Raw genomic sequence first — 21,470 nt, 5'->3', positions numbered from 1 at the left:
GCTGTGGCTCGACTCTGATGACTTCGTTGACAAGGATGTCCAGCTCCTCCCTTGTGAACTTTGGATTCTTGTCTGTGGGCATGGTGTGGGGTGTGGGTGTGGATGGTTGTGGGTGTGTGGGTGTGAATGTGACGGTGTGGGTCTGAATGTGAAGAGGGGGTCTGTGTGAAGGAGGTTGTGTGAAGGTGTGTAAGTTAAGGTGTATGGGTGCAGTTGTTTGTGTGTGGTGTCTGTCAGCAGTGGGTCTGTTGCAAAGGCTCATGGTTTGTGTGTGTGGGCCCTTTTTATTGGTCCATTTGTGGGTGTGCCTGGGTTTGAAATTTTGGTGGGTGTGTTATAAGAGGTGGTTGTGAGTTTGGGCCTCTGTTTGCCTGTTTGGATGTGCCAGGTCAGTCATTTAGATGTATTTTCTACTGTAGACGTGTTTTGTGGTGTTGTGCGAGTCGAATTGACCCTCCTTGTGCTGTTTTACAGTGTCCTGGTTCTGTACGAGTCGTTTTCGCGTATGTAAGGTGCGTACATACGCGATGTTGTTGTACAGTGCTCACATATGCAATGTTGTTGTACGGTTCGTACATACGCGATGCTGGGGTACGGTGTTGGGGTACAGTGCGTCCAAGTACAGGGCTGGGGTACGGTGTTGGGGTACGATGCATACAAGTACGGGGCTGGGGTACGGTGCGTACAAGTACGGGGCTGGGGTACGGTGTTGGGGTACGGTGCTTGGGTACGGTGCGTACAAGTACGGGGCGGGGGTATGGTGTTGGGGTACGGTGCTGGGGTAAGGTGCGTACAAGTACAGGGCTGGGCTACGGTGTTGGGGTACGGTGCTGGGGTACGGTGCGTACAAGTACGGGGCACGGTGTTGGGGAACGGTGCTGGGGTACGGTGCGTACAAATACGGAGCTGGGGTACGGTGCTGGGGTACGGTGCGTACAAGTATGGGGCTGGGGTACGGTGTTGGGGTAAGGTGCTGGGGTACGGTGCGTACAAGTACGGGGCGGGGGTACGGTGTTGGGGTACGGTGCATCCAAGTACAGGGCTGGGGTACGGTGCGTACAAGTATGGGGCTGGGGTACGGTGTTAGGGTACGGTGCTTGAGTACGGTGCATACAAGTACGGGGCGGGGGTATGGTGTTGGGGTACGGCGCTGGGGTAAGGTGCGTACAAGTACAGGGCTGGGGTACGGTGTTGGGGTATGGTGCTGGGGTACGGTGCGTACAAGTACGGGGCACGGTGTTGGGGAACGGTGCTGGGGTACGGTGCGTACAAGTACGGAGCTGGGGTACGGTGCTGGGGTACGGTGCGTACAAGTATGAGGCTGGGGTACGGTGTTGGGGTACGGTGCTGGGGTACGGTGCGTACAAGTACGGTGCGGGGTACGGTGCTGGGGTACGGTGTGTACAAGTACGGGGCTGGGGTACTGTGCTGGGGTACGGTGCATACAAGTACGGGGCGGGGGTACGGTGTTGGGATATGGTGCTGGGGTACGGTGCGTACAAGTACGGGGCTGGGGTACGGTGCTGGGGTACGGTGTGTACAAGTACGGGGCTGGGGTACGGTGCGTCCAAGTATGGGGCTGGGGTACGGTGGTGGTGTACGGTGCGTACATGTACGGGGCTGGGGTACAGTGTTGGGGTACGGTGCGTACATGTACGGGGCTGGGGCACGGTGCGTCCAAGTACAGGGCTGGGGTACGGTGCTGGGGTACGGTGCTTACAAGTACGGGGCGGGGGTACGGTGCTGGGGTACGGTGCATCCAAGTACGGGGCTGGGGTACGGTGTTGGGGTAGGGTGCGTACAAGTATGGGGCTGGGCTACGGTGGTGGGGTACAGCGCGTACACGTACGGGTCTGGGGTACAGTGCGGACATGGGGGGGTACGGTGCTGACATACGGGGGTACGGTGCTGACATATGCGGGGGGAGGGTGGGGCTGTACGACTCGTATCCTGGGCACAAGGTTACCCGGATACGAGTGCTACTGCGTTCGCTCCGTACGGGGCGTTTTCCATGCGCTTGTGTATTCGGAAGGGCGGTACGGATCGTACTTGCGCGCTCGGACTTCAGTTTTACGATTTGTACGTAAAACTGTCCGCCTCCCTCTCGTATACCTTTTCCCGAAGCGATTCGTATGTATTTTTCACGTACGAATCATACTTCACCGGTTGTACGGGACTTGTACGATTCGTACGTAAAAATATATGGATACGAGTCGTACGGTAATTTTTTTTACCCGATCGGAATCGGCACCTTAATCTCTTAGTGCCTGTGTAGCGCTCCGATACCTTCTCTGGGGTCTGTGCTAGGTGTAAAGTAGCAAATTAAGACAAGAAGTTCCGAAACTAAAGCGGATGAACACAGTACTTGGGCCTCGGGACAATGATAAGAGCAAACACAAAAGGAACAACAAGAAATAGTATGCTATACCCAATAGAAACAGGAAAAGTAAGTGGCAAGCACAGGAACCAATCAAAAGCTAGATTTATATTGAATGCAGTAGGTTTCACAAGCACGCAAGTGCTTTGCAGGTGAAACCTTGAAATGAACAATTGAAAAAAGAACTGACTGAAATCACAGTGAAACAGCTAGATTTGGATCATGGATCTCGTCATTGTAATTTTCATTTCATAAGGATCCCAGAGAAAGTACTCTGAGACAACTGAACGAAAATTACATTTTACCTGATTCTGAGGGGGATCTGACAGTAATGTGTGCTTCTAGCACAATAGGTTTGGCTGAAAGTTTTAGACCTCCTCACATGATCATAGCGGTCAAGGGTACTGACCTGATGTGTTATTTACTTAAGTAGCTGTAGGAACAAGGATTCTGTTATTCCCTCTGCAATGTATGTATTTTCTCTAAATCCAAGATTTATGTTCACTAACCTGGCTTATTCTTTATTTTTCTACATGATCGATATCAAGGAAGAGAATACCAAATATGAAACGGAGGTCAAAGAAATCAAAATTCTCCCAGATCCCTTTCAGGTAAGTTTCTGCTAAATGACCACAAGACACATCCTCCCCGTGCACACGAAAGCCAAGCAACTGGCGCATGTAACTAACATAGTTTAACTACTTTTCTGTAAGGCAAGAGGGTTGCTGTACCATGTAACTTTGGGAAATCTTGAACAATTTGAACAATTTATTGCAGTTACCTAGTCAGGCCTACAAAATAGATGTGACTAGGCTATGACAATGGACCAGTTTTGGAGGCAATATTTATGGAATTAGTCAGGATGGAGGACATTCTTGTGGAATATTTTCTGGCACAATCCTTTGAAAGGAAAATCCAGGGAGATTTCGGAGAGGAACATTTGGACGTTCTTAAGAGGGCGTGACAACAGTGAGCTTTGCAGATTTTCAGGTGAAAGAGTGAATTCTTCTAAAGTTCATTAAGATCACCCCAATAAAACAGAATTTGTTTTCCTTTCAAGTATCTTCCTACCTGATATTCAAGGCTACAAAATGAAGAAGGGAGTTTAAACTCCTTAGAGTATAATTTACCACTTTTAAGTGAAAATATTTCTGCAAGATAAGCTGACATTTTTCTACAATGAGAAACTGTCCCTACACTGCTAGTTCGATTTTGCCACTACAACTAATGGCAAAGCCACCCCTTCCCTTAGGTATATATGTAAGTCTCCCCCAAGGAAGGCCTCTAGAGACCCCAATGGAAGGGAGCCATATATATCATTAAGTAAGACATATATTTTTTCATATGTCTTAGCAGCAACATCTCTGAGTTGACTAACACAGGATTACTGGCTGACACCCCAGTCTGGCTAACCTCTGAATGTGACTACCTAACAGGGCCCCGTGTGCACTATCAAATTAATCATTTCATTAAACCCAATCTGATGCCCTGGTTGAATTTAATGTCACTATTAAAGTTAAGCAACTTTAGAAAGTTGCTACTCTGCACTCCAGACCCAGGAACAAAGGCAGTTGCCACAGAGTGAGGTTTTACCTCCTCTCCCAGGATGGCCACTGAGGGTGCTTTGAAGGCAAACTTCAAAGGGGGTGCCAACTTAAGAAGAGCCTGCTGTGGCAGTACCCCTGGGCAAGATGCCTTTTGTTCCTGTAGACAATTAAGAGACAGACCCAGAGAGGGAAAATCGTCACCAAACCGGCTTTCCCATTCGTTTGTAGCCCACTGGTAGCCACACCTCTAGGGTGGGCTACCCCACTCCTGATGACCCAGAATGGGTCGTACCATCTTGAAAGGGGCAAAATGGGGCACTCCGGAATAGCCAGATGCCACACATCACAAGAAATACATCACTAGATAGAAGGGGAAGCAGTAGCCCATTGGCTAGTGACAACGTGGTCCCCTTTGGGTTTTTCCTGAAATAAATATGGCACCCTGCCCCTCAGATCACATTAGAATTGAAGAAAGGACAAAAGAAAAACTGCCCTGCTGCCCTTAACCTGCATGAAGAAAGGCTGCACTGTCATGAGGACTGCACCTGCTACACTTTTGGGCTAGTAAAATTTGGACTGTGCGAGTGGCTCCTATATTTAGGCTCAATCTTTTACCTTATTTATTGGCGGACCCACAAGGGTATTCAGTACCGATTGAGCAGAAGGGTGCCTGCGGCTGCGACAATCGGTCTCCGCAGGACACCCTTCATTTTGTACTATTTTGTTCTTATTATTCTACTCCCAGGCGAGGTTTTTTAATTGATATCCTGAAAAGGGCTAAACTGACCCAGGCACACTCAGCATTACTGTTCTTACAAAGGGCAGCTGACCCATTGACTCTGTGTTGTATTCTGAACTTTATCAAAGTGTCTTTGAGACTAAGATTAACCAAAGGTCAAGTCTAAATCGCGTCCGTCTAGAAGTTGTGTACCTGTCAGGTGACACGATTGTTTTATCTTGCATTATCTTCATCAAATGTTCTTTCTGATTGATTTAATTGTTTTTTTAATATGGAAATGAATGGGATTTGTATGGTGTACATGTGCTTTTATGGTGTTTTTAACATCCGAATAAAGAACTATTGATTGATTGATTGACTTGCTAAGAGTATTCTGCATCTTTCAGAAACTCTGTCCATCACCACCCCCTTTTTCCCAAATCGATTTTATCCACACTCAGTGTGGGAGGGTATGCTCAGACGTGAGTCCCTTGCTCATTGCACCATCAGGATTCAGGCAAGCCGGGCCGACGAAGGCTGTGATGCCAGAAACCGGTCCCCGGAAGCTTGTTTCCTTCCCAGTATAAGAATTGGCTTGGTAGTTTGGTTTGCCCTGTTCCCATCATGCACTGGGACAGGTACAGACTAATTTGCATGTAGCCGGGTTCTGAGCTGGGATGGTGCAGTGAGCTAAAAAACGGTGATGGATTAAAACCATGATCTCTTGACTTGGTAAGATTATTCTGCATCATTCAGAAACTCTGTCCATCACCACCCCCTTTTTCCCAAATCGAGTTTTCTAAGTACACCACACCATCCCCTATGGGCTACTTGGGGCCGACCCTAGGGGTGGCTTAGATGTGTTAAACAGGAAGGTATAGGCCTGGCTAAGATTTATTTTGCCAGGTCATAAATGGCAGTTTAAAACTGACACACAGACTGCAATGGGAAGCCTGAGACATGTTTAAGAAGATACTTAAGTGGGCGACACAATCAGTGCTGTAGGCCCCTAGTGGTATTTAATTTACATGCCCTGGGTACATGTAGAACCATCTTACCAGGGAATTACAAGTAAATTAAATGTGATAATTTAGTCTAATCCAGTTTTACCATGTTTAAAGGAGCGAGCACAGGTTCCAGTTTTGCATTTTCCTCCTTTCCGACTGTCCCTTCTGTAATGTGCCTCGTTTCCATCCAGGCTTTCATCCACTGCCTGGTGTCCTCAGCATGATCAGGTTTGTGTATCCCCCTCTTCTGTCTGTAATGTTGCTCTGCACAGTTTCCTTCCCCCTGCATTTGTTCATCTCACACCCATGCTTCTCAGTGCCTAGTGACTGCCCTTGGTTCTTTTGTGGCTAGCATGACCACTGTTTCTGAGGTTCCAGCGCAGTGGGCTGTTTGCTTTTGAACCAATGCAAATTGATGTCTCCAAGTTTAGCTTTCTTTTAATTCCTCTGAACATTTCCTCTCTGTGGCATATTCATTTTATTTTTGTTTCCATTTTGTGTAGTTGAAAACATTAAGTCACTGATGTGATTTTACTGTACGAGCATTCCACCATGAATTAATATTTTGTGCTGCTGACGTTTAGGTGGATGCCCACCTTTTATTGCATTGCTGCTTTTTACACAATTTTTCTTTTTTACTGTTTTGGTCTCCTGTCAAGTCCTCTTATCAGATTACCTGGGCAATCTCACATGTTTTAGGTGATTCATTAACTTTTCATCCATGCTGTTGTTTTCTTCCTCAGCTCTCATTCGGGTAAGGGTGTACCATTAGGATGATGTGTCAGTGCCCCTTAAACAGCTAATCACTGCATTCCAATAGTATTTATTTAGATTGTGTTTTACTGCAAATTATTGTGTAACTTATGAAACAGTACACCTCAAATACAGTGATGCAAAGATGAGTTTGTCTATATGTATGACGATAGGATTCTAAGGGCCATATGTAGGTAAAACCCAAATTGCGAGTTCTTAATAGCGATTTTTACCGAATCTCTATTAAGAACCCGCAATTCCCGATGTAGCTACTAAAAAAATCGCTAAAAGATAGCGATTCGGTAATATCCGCTAAAATAATTACTGAATCCTTATTACCGAATCGGCATTAGCGAATACACATTATCGAATCGTTATTTAGCGAATTCGGTATTTCAAAAAAGCGCAAATCTGTGAATCCACCAATCCTGTGTTTCCTGATGACCTCACAACCAGGAAGTGGCCACACCCATGCAGTTACACTGATCCTGAAGCTGTGGGAGAGGCAGGGAGCACAAGCAAAACCCCAGGAGCTGCACAACAACCACCTTGCAGGCACACCAAAAATACCATGGACACACAGGAGAAGGGAAAGGATGCCGGAGAGAGGAAGAGAAAACAACACATGTTCAGTGAGAGGGAGTTGGAGGTACTAATTGAGGAGGTGGTGAAGGATCACGACCAGCTGCTTAGAAAAAAAATCACTGCACGTTCCCGAATCGCAAAAAAGAAAAATATGGCTTGTGATCCAGCAGAAAATAAATTCCATCGGCGTCACCCGGCGCTCAATAGAGGACCTTAAGAAGCGCTGGTACGACCTTCGCAATTGTGCCAAGGAGAGGGTGGCAGACAGGCTCAAACAAGCCAGAAAGACAGTTGGGGGGACATCAACTGCGCCTGCACCGACTCCCTTGCAACAAATTGTGGAGTCCACCCTCCAGAGCATGAGTGGCATTGGAGACGTGGACATCTCAGCCACAGGAGCCAACAGACAAGGTAAGATGCATGCACAGCATGCTGTACTCCCCTCCCTAACCCCAATCCCCAATTACCCGGCAAGTATCCCACTCCAGTCCATGCTTTGCCGATAATCAGCAATGCATCATGGGAGATGTAGTCCCAATCAACTAATAGCATAGCAGTCAGTCCACTGAACCCAAATGCATGTCACACACATCAGTAAATAAGCAAGCGGGGGACAGACAGTTAGATTGGCAGTCATTAAATTTATTGCAAGGCAAATGCTGCTAGACAAGTGAGTGAATGCACAGTCTGTATCCACAGGTGAGCCATCGTGCCAGGCTGCAGAAGGGGAGACAGAAGAGGCACCCAGGGAGCCCAACAACTGGATGAGGATGTCCTGTCACCTGCTGAGGTCACACCACAATCACCAGCACCACTATCATCACCACCATCAGCACCACCGAGAGCCAGGAGGTATACAGTGGGTAGCCTCCAGGTGATGGAGGGCTCAGAGGAGGAGAGCATGGGAGCCCAACAGACCCTGCAGGAAGAGGATGGACACACAGCAGGAACACAGTCCCCCATGGAGCTTGGCAACACAGGTGCCTGGAGACGCCGACCAAGGGCACACAGTCCTGATGCACAGGAAGAGGAGTCCAGTGTCTTTGCAGGTCTGGAGGGGAAGATGCTAAAGGTGCAGCGTCTGCAAGGCAAAACAATGAGGGCAAGCAGCGCCAGATGGTGGCCAACAACAAACACATGCGTGACATGAAGGAGGCCATATACTGCCTCAACAACAACGTGGCTGAGGACATGCGGTACATGTCAGAGGCTGTTATGCAGCAAGATGGAAAACGAACGTGGGGCAAGGCACAGGGACAGACAGAGAATGGATGGGTACACGAAGGCAGTGAACCGGCTATGCAATGCAACCCATGTCCATAGCAGGCGCTCGGGAGCCATGCAGTTAGAGATGGCCAAGTGCAGCCGTGACGTCACAAGGGGATTGGTCACAGTCACCAGTGCCTTGGAGGTGCTACAGACCACGCAAATCACTGCCACAGGATCGGGGGATGAGGTGAAAGTGAGGAGGCAGCAAGCCTCAGCAGTATCACTCCCCCATTACAGGAATCCAGGAGGCGCAGTGGAAGGCATGGACCAGCCACAGGACAGACCTCTAGGGAGGACAGTGTGCCTAGTGAACGCAGCAGTGCTGCACGTGGGCGCAGAAAATAAAATCCAGGCATCCCTTGATATTGGGAGATGGGTGATGTAACCCATTTGACATAATGATGGGATTTGGAATATTGCATGGGGAGTATCTATGCCATGCTTGGGTTGTTGAGGCACTGCGAGGCCATCATGGTGTGGCGGCGTGCTGTCCTATTGCCTGACTTAAGGTCAATAAAACACTGTTACGCTATTGCAGTTACTCGCTTTGTCTCATTACCTACTCAGACATAGTTGTGTGTGATCTCAGCCCGTCTGTATCTCCCATCTGGTGCTGCTGCGACACCTGCAGCGCTGTGCTGTGGCTGTGGACAATACTCTCCCTCATCCTCTGATTCAATGAGTTCCACGGGTGTTCCTTTCTTTGTAGCCAGGTTATGCAGCATGGCACATGTTGCTATTATTTTGCAGCAGGTCAGAGGCTGGTACTGCCGTGCACCTCCACTTTTGTGGAGACAGCGGAACCTGCTTTTCAGGAGTCCGAATGTACGCTCCACCACATTCCGCGTGGATTTATGTGCAACATTAAATCTCCTTTCACTTGGGGTAGATGGGTTGAGGTATGGAGTCAGGATAAATGCTCGCACCGCATACGCGCTATCACCTAGGTGTTAAAGGAAGAAAGATTATTCGCAGTCAGCAATAGATACACCAAAGGTATACATCAGGGTGTGTCACATTGATTTACCTAGCAGGTATCCTTCTCCAAATTCACCCCCAGCAAGACAGGTATAGATCCCACTGTTCCTGAAGGTGTAGGAATCATGCGTGCTCCCAGGAAATTTTGCAACAATGTCAGTAATGATGTGGGACGCATCACATACGACCTGTGTCAGCAACCAGCGAATTGGAACATCTCAGAACCGGAAATGATGCTTAAAATGGTCCACCTCCTGACATCTCCAACTCTATGACTAGAAACATATACATAGAGTAATTAAGTGGTCAAGTGAGGGATAAGGATTAGGGAAGGGAACAGCAGGGATTTGGAAGCTGTGGAAGAAAAGAACACATTCTTAATAGGCATACAAGTTCAACTGGCTACGCTCAATAATCTCGCTGGGTAATGAAACAATATATACCTTTAAAAGTGCAACAGCATTCCCTATGGACAACATCCATTTGAACCACCAACCTTCCTGAATGTTTCTGCCAAGGTAAAAAGAAACCACAAAGGTATTATATCTTGTACGTTCATACCCCACACCTCACCAGGCAACTAGGAAGGGTATTACTCCATTCAACATACCACATTCAGGAAATGGAGGCCAATGTACCACAAGGTCCTATAGAGGTTTAGTTGTAAGGAAAGTAAATGAAAGGATAATGTCCCAGACACTTGACCTTAACTCCAGATCAAAAAAGCACTCTTCGCGTTCACTTGAACGCTAATCCACAGGAAAGCAAGAAACTGCGGTAAGTCAATGAAACTAACAATAATTCAGAGCCTTCCCTTCAGGTTACGTCACCAAGAAGGGAATTGCAGAGTTGTGACCCACAGCAGTTAGCAGGGAACTCCACCGGAGAGAAACAACTGAAAGGACCCGCCTCCCGATGACCTCTTTTGAAATCCCTCGAGGAGAATCGTGGCGGACTTGGAATCAGAGACCCCTGTCTTCAGGCAGTGTGCGCGAGCAGAGCTCTGCTCACATGTGGAGTAAGAATCTGCTACGATACCTGGGTGAAAACTCGGAGACAATCATCCAACAAGGAAACCCAGCGCGTCCGTAGCAGCCGAGTCGGGTGCTGACACGGAAACCAGAAGTAATTCCGCAAGCCGGTTGCGTGCTATTCTCCACAGAAATACCCATGCTCCCAGCTGAGCATCATGGGAATCGTAGTTCGGAGTCTTTCGTGTGATGTGGCAGGCGCCTAAGCCCGCCGCGCCTGACAACCTGCTCGTTGATTGAATGTGTTGATTTGCGGTTACGGTAGATGTACTCAGTAGCAGAGGGGGGTAGATTGGTATATGTGTCCCGTCAATGCACCCTATTACATGTGGGAACTGGGCCTTCTGATAAAAGTCCATCTTTGTCTTGTGCAGTTCCGCCTGTGTGCTGGGGAACCAGATATAGTGGTGAATCCTTTGCATCATGGCATCAAGGAATTTGTTAAAAAAGCGCGACAAGCAACTCTGTGAGACACCACCAGCCACAGCTACTACCCCCTGGTAACTGGCGGATGCTAGTAGGTGCAGGCAACAGAGGACCTGTACATGTGGAGGTATTGCGTGTGCCCTTGGTGTATGGTGCTCCAAGAGTGGGTGCTGGTCATGTATCAGGTTCAGGATGATGTTTGGGTGAAGCCTGTACCTCTCATGGATTTCTGCCTCTGTGAGTTGGACTAGTGAGATGCGCAGTCTGTATACGCGTTCCTGTCGTCTCCAGATCCTTTGAGCTGCAGCTTGTATCCGTATCCGCCTTGCAATGACATAGAGGGCTGCCATTGTGTTCACGCAGATGCATTCTGGGGCTGTTTATATGCTGTGCACCTGGTTACCACCTGCTTTGAGTTAGTGGTAACTTGCAACTCTTATTTAGCGATTTTTAATGGAATCTGTATTAGCGATTTTATGTACATTGTTCTGTGAATTTATTTAGCGATTCCTTATTTAGCGATTCGCTAAATAGTGAGTCGTGTGGCATAATCGCTAAATAAGGAATCGCTAAGTTTCTTCCATTGGTTTCAGCGATTCTTTATTTTGCGATTCGGTGTTTCTGCATCTACATTTCACATGGGGTTTTAGCTATCGCAAACGAGGAAATTCTGCAAATTTTGGCATTTGCGATCGCTAATTCACTACCTACATCTGGCCCTAGAAATGTTATGTTTTAATCAATGATAAAACAATTTGCACTTAAGTCAAGCCCATATTGCCGGTTTATAACCGTAGGTGCAATTTTTAAATGTATTGGGATAATTTGACTGTGCTTAATTTTAGCACTCTTTTTTCAGTCTTCTTCCCCACACGTTTTCTCCCTTTCTCACTGTATAATTGCTTTTTGTAAACCTTATTCAGCAGTTTTTTGGCTCTGACTTCCACTCCTCGGAGCAGTGAGTCTCATTTTTTTTGTTTGAATATGTTTATTAACATTTAATAGCATGCGAAACACATTACAGTCAGCAATCAATACAGCCTGAAAACACCCATCTGAGCCTCATACCTAGGACCATCATACCCACTGGCACCCATTGTCATATTTACTGATTAATCACTCCTCCCAAAACCCAGCGATATAGTCCCCAGTAGGTCCATCAGCAAGCCTTCATGCGAGGCCAGATTGCGGACATAAGAGTAAATGGGCTCTCACTCAACAGGTCCAGTTCATGATCACTGTAACTCATCTTGAAGCTATCAGCTATACTCCGCAATAACTCCCTCCCCCCTCCCTCCACCCTCTTCCCACAACTCCTCCGGCATGACTCTTTGGCCGAATATATGGCCAGGCAGTAAGTTCCTTGTAACGTACTCTGTAGTCTATCTTAGTACAGTACCATGGAGAACCCAAGTGAGGCATCACCCATCGGAGCAGTGAGTCTCATGCCGACTGGTCTAGGACGTGTCTGTTTCTAGGTTTGTACATCGATTATTCTTAATTATGCAAGCTTGAGGTGCTGTTGTGGAACTCCAGGAGTATCTTCTCTTTCAAGCACTTATGTATGTGTGTTTCTTATCACCACTGTGCACCTCTGATAGCTATTACGATCCAGCGGTTATTTAGCTGACTTAAGTCAATGACTTGCTTGTGTCTGGCCCAGCTCTACACACACACAAGCCACAATCACAACACGGCACCAAGATCATTAGACTTGGCTTATTGACTCTTTGTCTGGAGAGTTGTGGGAGAAGGGGGCGTGTGGGTCATCACTGTTCTGTTATGATGCCAAACATACTCATCGTCCCCACGGAATGGTAAAGAGATCTGAGGAGGATGATCTGATTTAACTGCTTTTTTTTGTACTCTTGTTTGACAGACAGGCTTTTAAGTCATCAAAAGGTGTAACTTCTTCTGGCCCAGTTATTTTTGGTGTGTGCAGATTTTGAATTTATGAAAAATCTGAGACTTAAAACTATATTGCCACAAAAATATAAACGCTACACAGTGTCCTGATATCTCAAATTGTAAAGTGGATGCTTTTATTGAAAACTGTAAAACTGCACCTTCTATCAGTAAGTTTTCTGTGGAGGAGAAATACCTTGGTAATGACCTGCTCGGTGAGCACTGTGTGTGTTTTTTCATGAGACAAACATTTCCTTCAGCATATTTCAGTGGAGGTTCTTCTTTTTCTCCCCACCTTGCCATAGGGTTGTATAATAAACAGGGAGATAGGCAAGGGATGAACTGAAAGGTGCATGAGTGAAAGGCATTCAGCACTTTCATTTGAGTCTTAGGCTGTGTGTTTTTCCATGAGTGATTGTACAACACATTCACTCTTGTGCAATGAGCCCTTTGAAATTCTCATGTAATCTTTGTATCCATGTGAAGTAGAATGGTTGAGCTACTAAGAATGCTCCCATTTTCTGTTTGCATTTGATGTTCTTTGTTTGTTTACATTTGTCTAATTTTGTTCATTAATCAAATCTGTTTCCTCAGGGTTTTGAACACCAGGAGGTAGGACAGGTAAGAGTAAGTCTTATCAAATGATTATTGTAAAGCTTTTACTTGAGTACAGTCAACAGTTTCATTGACAAAACAATGGTTTTGCATTACTCGTTATATGATGATTAATTTATCTGTTTATTTAATTGGAAAATGCTGTACCACACTGCATGTCTCCTTCTGGTTAGTAAAGAGTACTTGGGTCACAGATACAAAGATGGCTCATATGGTTAAAGGGTGTTAGAGTCTCGTCAAAGCCCCTTTTCATGCAGATGCCCAGTAGTAGGCATTCTTGAAGAGTTTGTTCTTCATTAGTGTACTAAAGCCATGCTTCAGCAAGCAGAAGGTGCTCTGGGGAGGCGGTGTGGAGACGTGGATAGGAGATGTCTCGTTGTCATGTGGTAGTCTGGGAACATTTGACGCGGAAGGCGTGCCAAAGACAAGCCCGTCCGTGCCCAGCCGGGACCAGGGGCCACCACCCCTGGCAATTCCCAAATCAATCTTAGCTACAGCGCTCAGTCTCTGACCGCTTTGCGAGGAGACACTGATATCTAATGCTTACACTCTCTGAACTTTATCAACAACCCTTCGCGTTGCCCCCACTGCAACTTTACGCTTCAACCCCATAGCAAGGAAGCATTGCCAGATGGCCACCCCCTTAAATTTTTCCTCCTGAACTGCCGCTCCCTCCCTAGACACTCCACCGAACTTTTCCTACTATTAGAAGACCTTGAACCAGACGCTCTATTTCTGATGGAAACCTGGCTACAAGACGAGGCCGACCCAGCTGTCATTCAAACCCTACCACCTGGCTATTCAATACATAGAGCTGACCGCTTAACTGGAAGGGGTGGGGGGCTAGCCGTAATATTTAAAGAACACCTCAGCTGCCGGTCCTCCACGGACGAGCCACCAGACTATGAATTTCTCCCTAGAGCTCTCTCCCACCAGTACTTTCTCCGGCCTACTGCTCTACCGACCCCCAGGACCAATAGGACAATTCCTTAACGCTCTTCCCACTCTCGCCGCCAATCTAGCCCTAACCCCAGCCAATTTCACCATACTAGGGGTTCTCAACATCCATATGGATGACCACTCTAACCATCTGGCTAGTGACCTATCTGCCAGCCTCTCTGCACTTCAATTCGAGCAGAAAAGCTTTGCCCCCACAGACAACAAGGGCCATCTCCTTGACCCCGTGTTTAGCAATGACCAGAATCTTCTGGTCGGTACCCCGTGCCCCTCCCGTGGACCGATCACTCGCTCATTCCCATGGTCTGGGTAACCTCAGTCCCCCCGCCCCCTCAAAACGCTACGTCGACACTTGATAGGAAATGGTCAAACCTGTCCATAAGCCAATGGACTACGCTCCTCAATGCCACCAGACCCCACAGCGACCCTAACCCTGAGATAGCAAACACTAACTTCAACTTTTGGATCCAAAACTCATTGGACACCATACTCCCAAAAAAACCTTCCCTCAAGAAACTCAAGCAAAAATCTTCACCCTGGTTCTCCACCAAATTAAGGGAGCTTAAACTGAACTGTAGGAAACTTGAAAGAAGATGGAGACAGAACTTCGCCGAGGAAAGCAAACAGGAGTATAGAGAGGCAATTAGGAGATACAAGGCTGAGATCAAAATAGCACAATCCAACTTTTACGAGGAGAGAATTAACGCAGCGGCTAACTCACCTAAGGAAATCTTTTGCATCGCTAAATCCCTCTCCACTCTGCCGCTTAAACAGCCCAACACTGAGGCGGCCCCTGATCGGTGCAACAACCTGGCAGAATATTTCCACCAAAAAATCCAACTGATATGCCAGCCGTTCCTTCCCCACCAACCGAGGCACACTATACCTAGCACCAGCGCTTTGCACCTTGATTCGCAGTGCAACTTAGGGCAATGTCCCCTCCTGGACAATGATGCCCTGGACGCCATCATTTCTAGAGTGACATCTGGCTCCCCCTTGGACCCCGCCCCCCCCTCAGTACCTCTCTTTAGTCACCAACTCCATTCGCCCAGTCATCTTAGACGCCCTAAATTCGTCAATCACCTCTGCATGGTGCCTTTGGCCTGGAAACAGACCCAGGTGAGAGCCCTTCTGAAAAAACCTAATCTTTACCACCTCATTATGGCCAATTACTGTCCCATCTCTCTCCTACCTTGGCTGAGCAAGTTGCTGGAGAGACATATAAATTCCACTCTGGTCCAACACTTGGAATCCTACAACTTGCTGCATGTTACCCAAATGGGCTTCCGCCCCCAGTTAGGGACCGAGATGGCCCTTCTGGCTGTAACAGAGGAGGCTAGGAGACTCCTGGACCAGGGCAATTCAGCGGCTATTATTCTTTTAGACCTCAGTGCCGCCTTCGACACTGTGGACCATAACATCCTGCTCGAGCGACTAGGAAACATGGGAGTGACAAACATGGCACTGACCTGGTTCCAGTCCTTCTTAAAAGATCGGTCCTTCCAAGTCTTTGAAGGTTCTGCCTCATCGACTCAGCAGCCACTCAGCTGTGAGGTTCCCCAGGGTTCTTCCCTGAGCCCCACGCTCTTTAACACTTACATGGCCCCATTGGCAGAAATAGTCCTTCCTTTCGGCATAAAAATCATTACCTATGCAGACGATACCCAACTGGTGGTGGCACTCAACCACCCAGAGGGATCATCTGATGCTCTAGATGTCTGCCTAGAGGTGGTTGCCGATTGGATGGACCTATCCCATCTTAAGCTAAATGGGGATAAGACCGAACTGATGTTCTTGGGCAAATCTCCTTCTCCCTCCCCAAAACTCACCTGGCCTACTGTTCTTGGCCCCATGCCCATCCCAAAAACAGCAGATCAAGAGACTAGGCGTGTGGCTTGACAATTCTCTCTGCTTTAACTACCAGGCCACTAAGCTCTCCGCCACCTGTTTTGGCCTTATGAGAATGTTAAGAAAGATCCTTCCCCTACTTCCATTCCAGGAGAGTAGAATTATGGTGCAAGCTCTGGTACTGTCCCGTCTGGACTAGGGGAACGCCCTGTATCTTGGCGCTCCCCAGTCCACAATCCAGAAGCTGCAAGTAATCCAGAATTACGCAGCTCGCCTTCTGCTCCTGATCCCCCGGAGACAAACAGCGAAACCTGTCCTGCGCAGCCTCCATTGGCTTCCCATCCGGGCCAGGATACATTTCAAGGCCTTGTGCCTGGCCCATAGAGCTATGTGGAAGGCAGTCCCAGGCATTCTTCAGTCCCTGGTTATCAGCCTTCCAGAAGCCTTCGCTCCAGCTCTGCATTCCTCGCCACCTCCTTGAAGGTACGAAGATCCAGATGGGGGGGACGCTCCTTCTCCCTGAATGCCTCTAACCTCTGGAACTCCCTCCCGCTCTCCCTCCACTGGGAACCTAACCTGCTGGTATTCCGGAAACATCTCAAAACCCACCTGTTTAGTACCTCACACTAGTTCCACACGCCTCCCCTATCTCTCTGCTCCGCAAGCGCTAGGAGGCCTCAGGGTAGCTAAGCGCAATACAAATCCAATTTAATTAATTAATTCATTTATTCATTCACATGCTCATCTTAGCAAAGGTTCAGGCGCAGTTGGGCTGCCTGATTTTGGTGTCTTTTGAGCACTCATGTAGCACACAATCTTGCATTGGTGTTTAACTGGTCTTTCTAAAAAATTAGGACTGTAAGAGTGTAAATTATATTTGTTTGCAAATAAAATAGAAATGGTATATATCCTGACTATTTTTTGTAAAGAAGATGTAAGAACATATTTGAACCACGGAAGAGTGGTATCGGACCCTTTAAATAAGTGAGTGTAAAAAAGGAGTGTAAGGCCAAACCCTTCAACTATGTCCTCCAGTGGCCATACATAGAACTACTGTGGTTGATTTGATAGATTAAACGTATCTCAGAAAAGAGTATCAGAGATGGGATAGGATACCAGAAATGCAGATTGCTCTATCCCACAATCTGCGATACCATTTGATTTGTTTTATCCTGTATGAGGGTGGTTGACAGTAGAGGGGCAGCAGCACAGATAAGCTTTCTGCCCCACCCCGCAGCATGTTTCTGCCAGAAAAAGGTCTGATTTGAAAGCACTGGCTGTGAAGTATCCTCATGAGCTGTCTTCAATGGAGTGTAAAGTGCCGATAACTTAAATATGCTCCAAAAAGTTAATTATCAAAGCCTAGAGGTGAGATACAGTGTCCAGACTAAAACTCATTCTCACTTGTCAAAAGCAGCCAGTGAAGGTTCTCATGGTGATTAGGTGACAGGATCAGAGCCCTCCAGATCTGTCACCTGACACGATTTGAACAGAAGAGTTTGAAAGAGACTGGGCATGACTGGGTTATTCATTATTCAAGTTCAACATAAGTGCATTGCTTATTTTCTAGTGACTTTGACTAATGCCTACATCACCTCAGGTCTTGTGTAAGGTGGAAGAGTTGGTTGATATTTATCTTGTGCGTCCGGCATTATATACCTCATTGCAGAGCACTGTTAATGTGCAACACTGTGGCTGTCACTCTGTAGAAATGTGCTTTCACACTTTTGAAATCAGTTTTATTGATTGAGCTTTTAGCTTAAAAATACATATTGGTATCTACTGGAGGAAAACATAGAACTTAAACAAACATGTTTCTGTTTTATTGGGGTTTAACCAAACACAGTTGTTTCTCATTCAGGTTATCCACTGTTTTGTGCACAGTCAAAGATCCGTTGTTCTCATCTACAGCTCTGGAAACCCTCAATTGACTATTTTGCTAAGCAAAATTTAGACTGGGTTTGTTGACTTCACTAAATTTTCAGATATGTTGAAGGAAAGCATGATTCATATGCTGCTATACTGCAAAGGCACAAGGTAAAAGCCTTGTTGAGTGGAGCTGTTAGTCTATGTGCTAGGAATAAGGGATGAGGTACTCCAGTGACCTGCTATTATTTGAAGAAGGCTACTGAGAAGCCTGTCATCAACCATATTGTTACATTTTATTTGACCATTTATTGAGCACCAGATACTATTCTTAGATCAGTTTCTACTTCTGCTCACTCAGTGAGAACAGCTACTCATGCTCCCGCCCGAGGTGGGAACTATTCTTACTTAGAGCCCCCAGACCCAATAAATAGCTTGGGGAGGGGGGCCAGACACAGGCCACTCTCCCTAAGAAATACAATGTTTTTAGCCCCTGGGGTTGGGATTGCCAAGGCCCATAGAAGATCAGACGGGGGTTGGCAAGCATGCCCCCATCCCAATATAACACAAAAATAAGTGCTAATCCCACTGAACCATGGCCCACCCATGGAGGGGAGGGTATTTAAAAAGGGCGGCAGCCACATTTTTTAGAATCTTTTTATTACAGTGTATTTGCTTTTGACCATAGGAGGCTTTTTAACGTTTTTTTGTTCATGACATGGGTATTGAGTTCAAAATGGCTGCCACAAATCTTTGTTGAGGTTATGCTGCCAATCAATCCTAATATTTTTACCTCCTGGCACCATGGTTCTACTGTGTCTCTCTATATATAAACATTTAAAACCTTAATTTGGTCTAACTCTGTTCAGCAATGTTTCCAGTACCGCTGGTAAATCTTCCTATGAAATATTGCTTGGAGAAAACACAACTTGAGACATTTTCAGGGAGAAGCTGAGGTGGATTAATCTTTTTTGGGTGTGTGTGAGAGGCTGTTTTGATGACTGAGTGGTTGTGTGAATGCCTCTATAGGTGAGTGACTGGGTATGTAAGTGGATGTATGAGTAAGTGAGTGGCAGTTTGACTGGGTGTATGGGTAAGTTAATGGATGTGTGAATGGCTGTATGAGTGAGTGAGTAGCTCTGTTAGTAGTTGACCCTCTTACACACTAAGAATGAGCAATAAGACATTTCTGTCTATTCCCTGCATCCGAACCTCAAGTTGTGGGGCAGAGCCTTTTATTACACTGCTCCAATAACATGGAATCAGGGGCCCGATGTAGGTAAATATGAAATACCGATTCCAAAATACCGAATTTTACCGATGCGGTATTTCATATATAGCTAAAAAGTCGGTAAAAAATACTGAATCGGTAATATTCGTTATTACCGAATCTGTAATACCGATTCGGTAATAAGGAATCATCTTCCCATTCATTCCTATGGGCCTGGAGGCCCATAGGAATGAATGGGAAGCCATTCACTATTACCGATTCGGTAAATACCGAATCGGTAATAGAGGGAGCATATTCAAGGGTGGCAGGGTGTCACATTGATACCCTGTTGCACCCCTGAATCGTGCATGTGAGCACATGTGGCGCACATACATGCCCTAAGGGCATGTATGTCTGCCACATGGCACCTTGAAAAAAGTAAATTATTGCTTTTTTAAAGGTATTCGCTATTTACCACCAACTTGTAGTTGGTGGTAAATAACGAATCACTTGAGTGCCTCCTACACAGCCTTTAAGGATTCGATATTTTACCGATTCCTTAAAATAAGGAATCAGTAAATTACCGAATCCTTAAAACCTGCCTCCTACATTAGAAAGGGCTAAATACCGGTCGGTAGCTGGAAAATTACCGATTTTCGGCCGTTACCGACAGGTATTTAGCTACCTACATATGGCCCTAAATTCCAAGCCACTTTCGCGGCTGTTAAGATTTCACTCAATTTAAAACATTTTAAAAAAACCTGGATGTTATCAGGTGCATTTTTCTGTGGAGGCCGAGTTCTGAGATATATCCCCGGGTGTGATTTGTTGCGCTTTACTAAATGAATGTAACATAACATATCAGTGTGTGAATTGCTGTGTGAGTGGCTGCATGGGTGAGTGAGTGGTTGTGTCAGTAGTTGTTTGGGTCTGTGAATGGGAATGTGAGTGGTTGTATGGGTGTGTGAGTGGTTGTATGAGGGGTTGTGTCGGGGTGTGAGTGGTTCTGTGGATGATGTCATCAGGGATGTTATCCGTGATGTCATCAATGAAATCATGTTTGATGTCACTGACCATGTCATGAGTGATGTAATACATGAGGTCATAAGCAGCGCATTCCAGATGTGTAAGTTATAGTTAGCTCAGGTAACTATAACTGCTGAATTTTTTTTTTTAAACTGAGCCTAACTATAACGTCCCTATAACCTTTGTTTTCTCAGTTAATTTCTATTTTTAAAAAAATTCTATCTCCTAACAGTAATGTTCCTGTAACTTTTGGTTTTTTCAGTGAATATCACCTTTTTTAATGTTATTTTCTAACTGTAACCTTTGGGAGTGGGTTTGTGAGTGGTTGTACAGGTAAGTGACTGGGTGTGTGAGTGGTTGCATGGGTCTCCGAGAGGGTGCGTAAGTGTGTTTGTGGGTTTGTGAATGGGTGTGTGAGTGACTGCATGGATGTGTACATGGTTTTGTAAGTGGGTATAGGAGTGCCTTTGTGGATCTGTGAGTGGTTGCATGAGTGACTGAGTGGGTCTGCGGGTTGATGCGCGAGTCTCTCACGGGGTTCGTGAGTTGGTGCATGAGTGTCTTTGAAGGTCTGTGAGTGGGTGGATGAGTCTCTGTGTGGATGAGTGAGTAGGTGTGTGACTGTACATCTGTTAGTGGTTGTGTGAGTCTGTGAGTGTGTCTGTGAGTGTGTGCATGAGACACTGAGTGTTTGAGTAGATTAGTGAGTTGGTGAGTGGGTCTGTGAGTGGGTGTGTGAGTCTCTGAGTGGGTATGTGAATGGGTGCAAAAATGAGTAAGTTTCTGGGTAGTTCAGTGAGAGTATGTGTATGTGTCAAAGTCTTTCAGTGGGTCTGTGAGTAGGTGCATGAGTGTTTGAATGGATCTGTGAATGGGTGCATGAGTGTATGAATGTGTCTGTCAGTGGTTGTGTACGTCTCTGAATGGGGCTGTGAGTGGGTGTGTGTGTGTGTGGGTGGGTGTGTGAGTAGGTATGTGAGTGTATGAGGGGGTTTGTCAGTAAGTGCACAGTACCAAATGTTGGGGCACACAGAAGCAGGACCTCGTGCCAGCTCCCCCTGTGACAGTCCTCCTGTCCAGCTTGCCTGCAGTTTGCTACCCTCTGCTGTGTACGGTTTGTGCCTCCTCTGCTCGTTTTCTAGTAGTTCTCTTCCAGGGGATCCTCATCAATAGTCATAAGCATTAGAATATTCCCGCCCATGAGCGGGATCCCGGAAACAGTATATTATATGTGCCCCACATATACATATCCATACATATATACCTATATGTATACACAAGCAAATGCAGCCCCTAACACCCTAGAGCTGAATCATGCTGTAAGGAATTTCCACTACACATTAGAAAAATAG

General features: G+C 46.4%; 1 protein-coding gene across 8 annotated transcripts in view; it reads left to right on the top strand.

Annotated features, from left to right (window-relative positions):
* LOC146811006 (uncharacterized) overlaps positions 1 to 21,470 on the top strand; it is a 1,023,327-nt gene that overhangs the window by 934,860 nt on the left and 66,997 nt on the right. For all 8 annotated transcript variants that reach the window (XR_014965769.1, XR_014965768.1, XM_085614480.1 and 5 more), the window contains 2 exons: positions 2,926 to 2,988; positions 13,191 to 13,217. Coding sequence is in view for 6 of the 8 variants with exons in the window: in XM_085614480.1 (XP_085470606.1) it covers positions 2,926 to 2,988; positions 13,191 to 13,217 (90 nt within the window). In the remaining 2 variants the exon portion in view is untranslated. The remainder of the gene's footprint in view (positions 1 to 2,925; positions 2,989 to 13,190; positions 13,218 to 21,470) is intronic.

This window comes from Triturus cristatus, chromosome 7 (assembly GCF_964204655.1).
Source record: "Triturus cristatus chromosome 7, aTriCri1.1, whole genome shotgun sequence".
Taxonomy (NCBI): Eukaryota; Metazoa; Chordata; class Amphibia; order Caudata; family Salamandridae; genus Triturus; species Triturus cristatus.
Note: the sequence above shows the minus strand (reverse complement) of the source record. Positions and strands in the feature narration are given on the sequence as shown.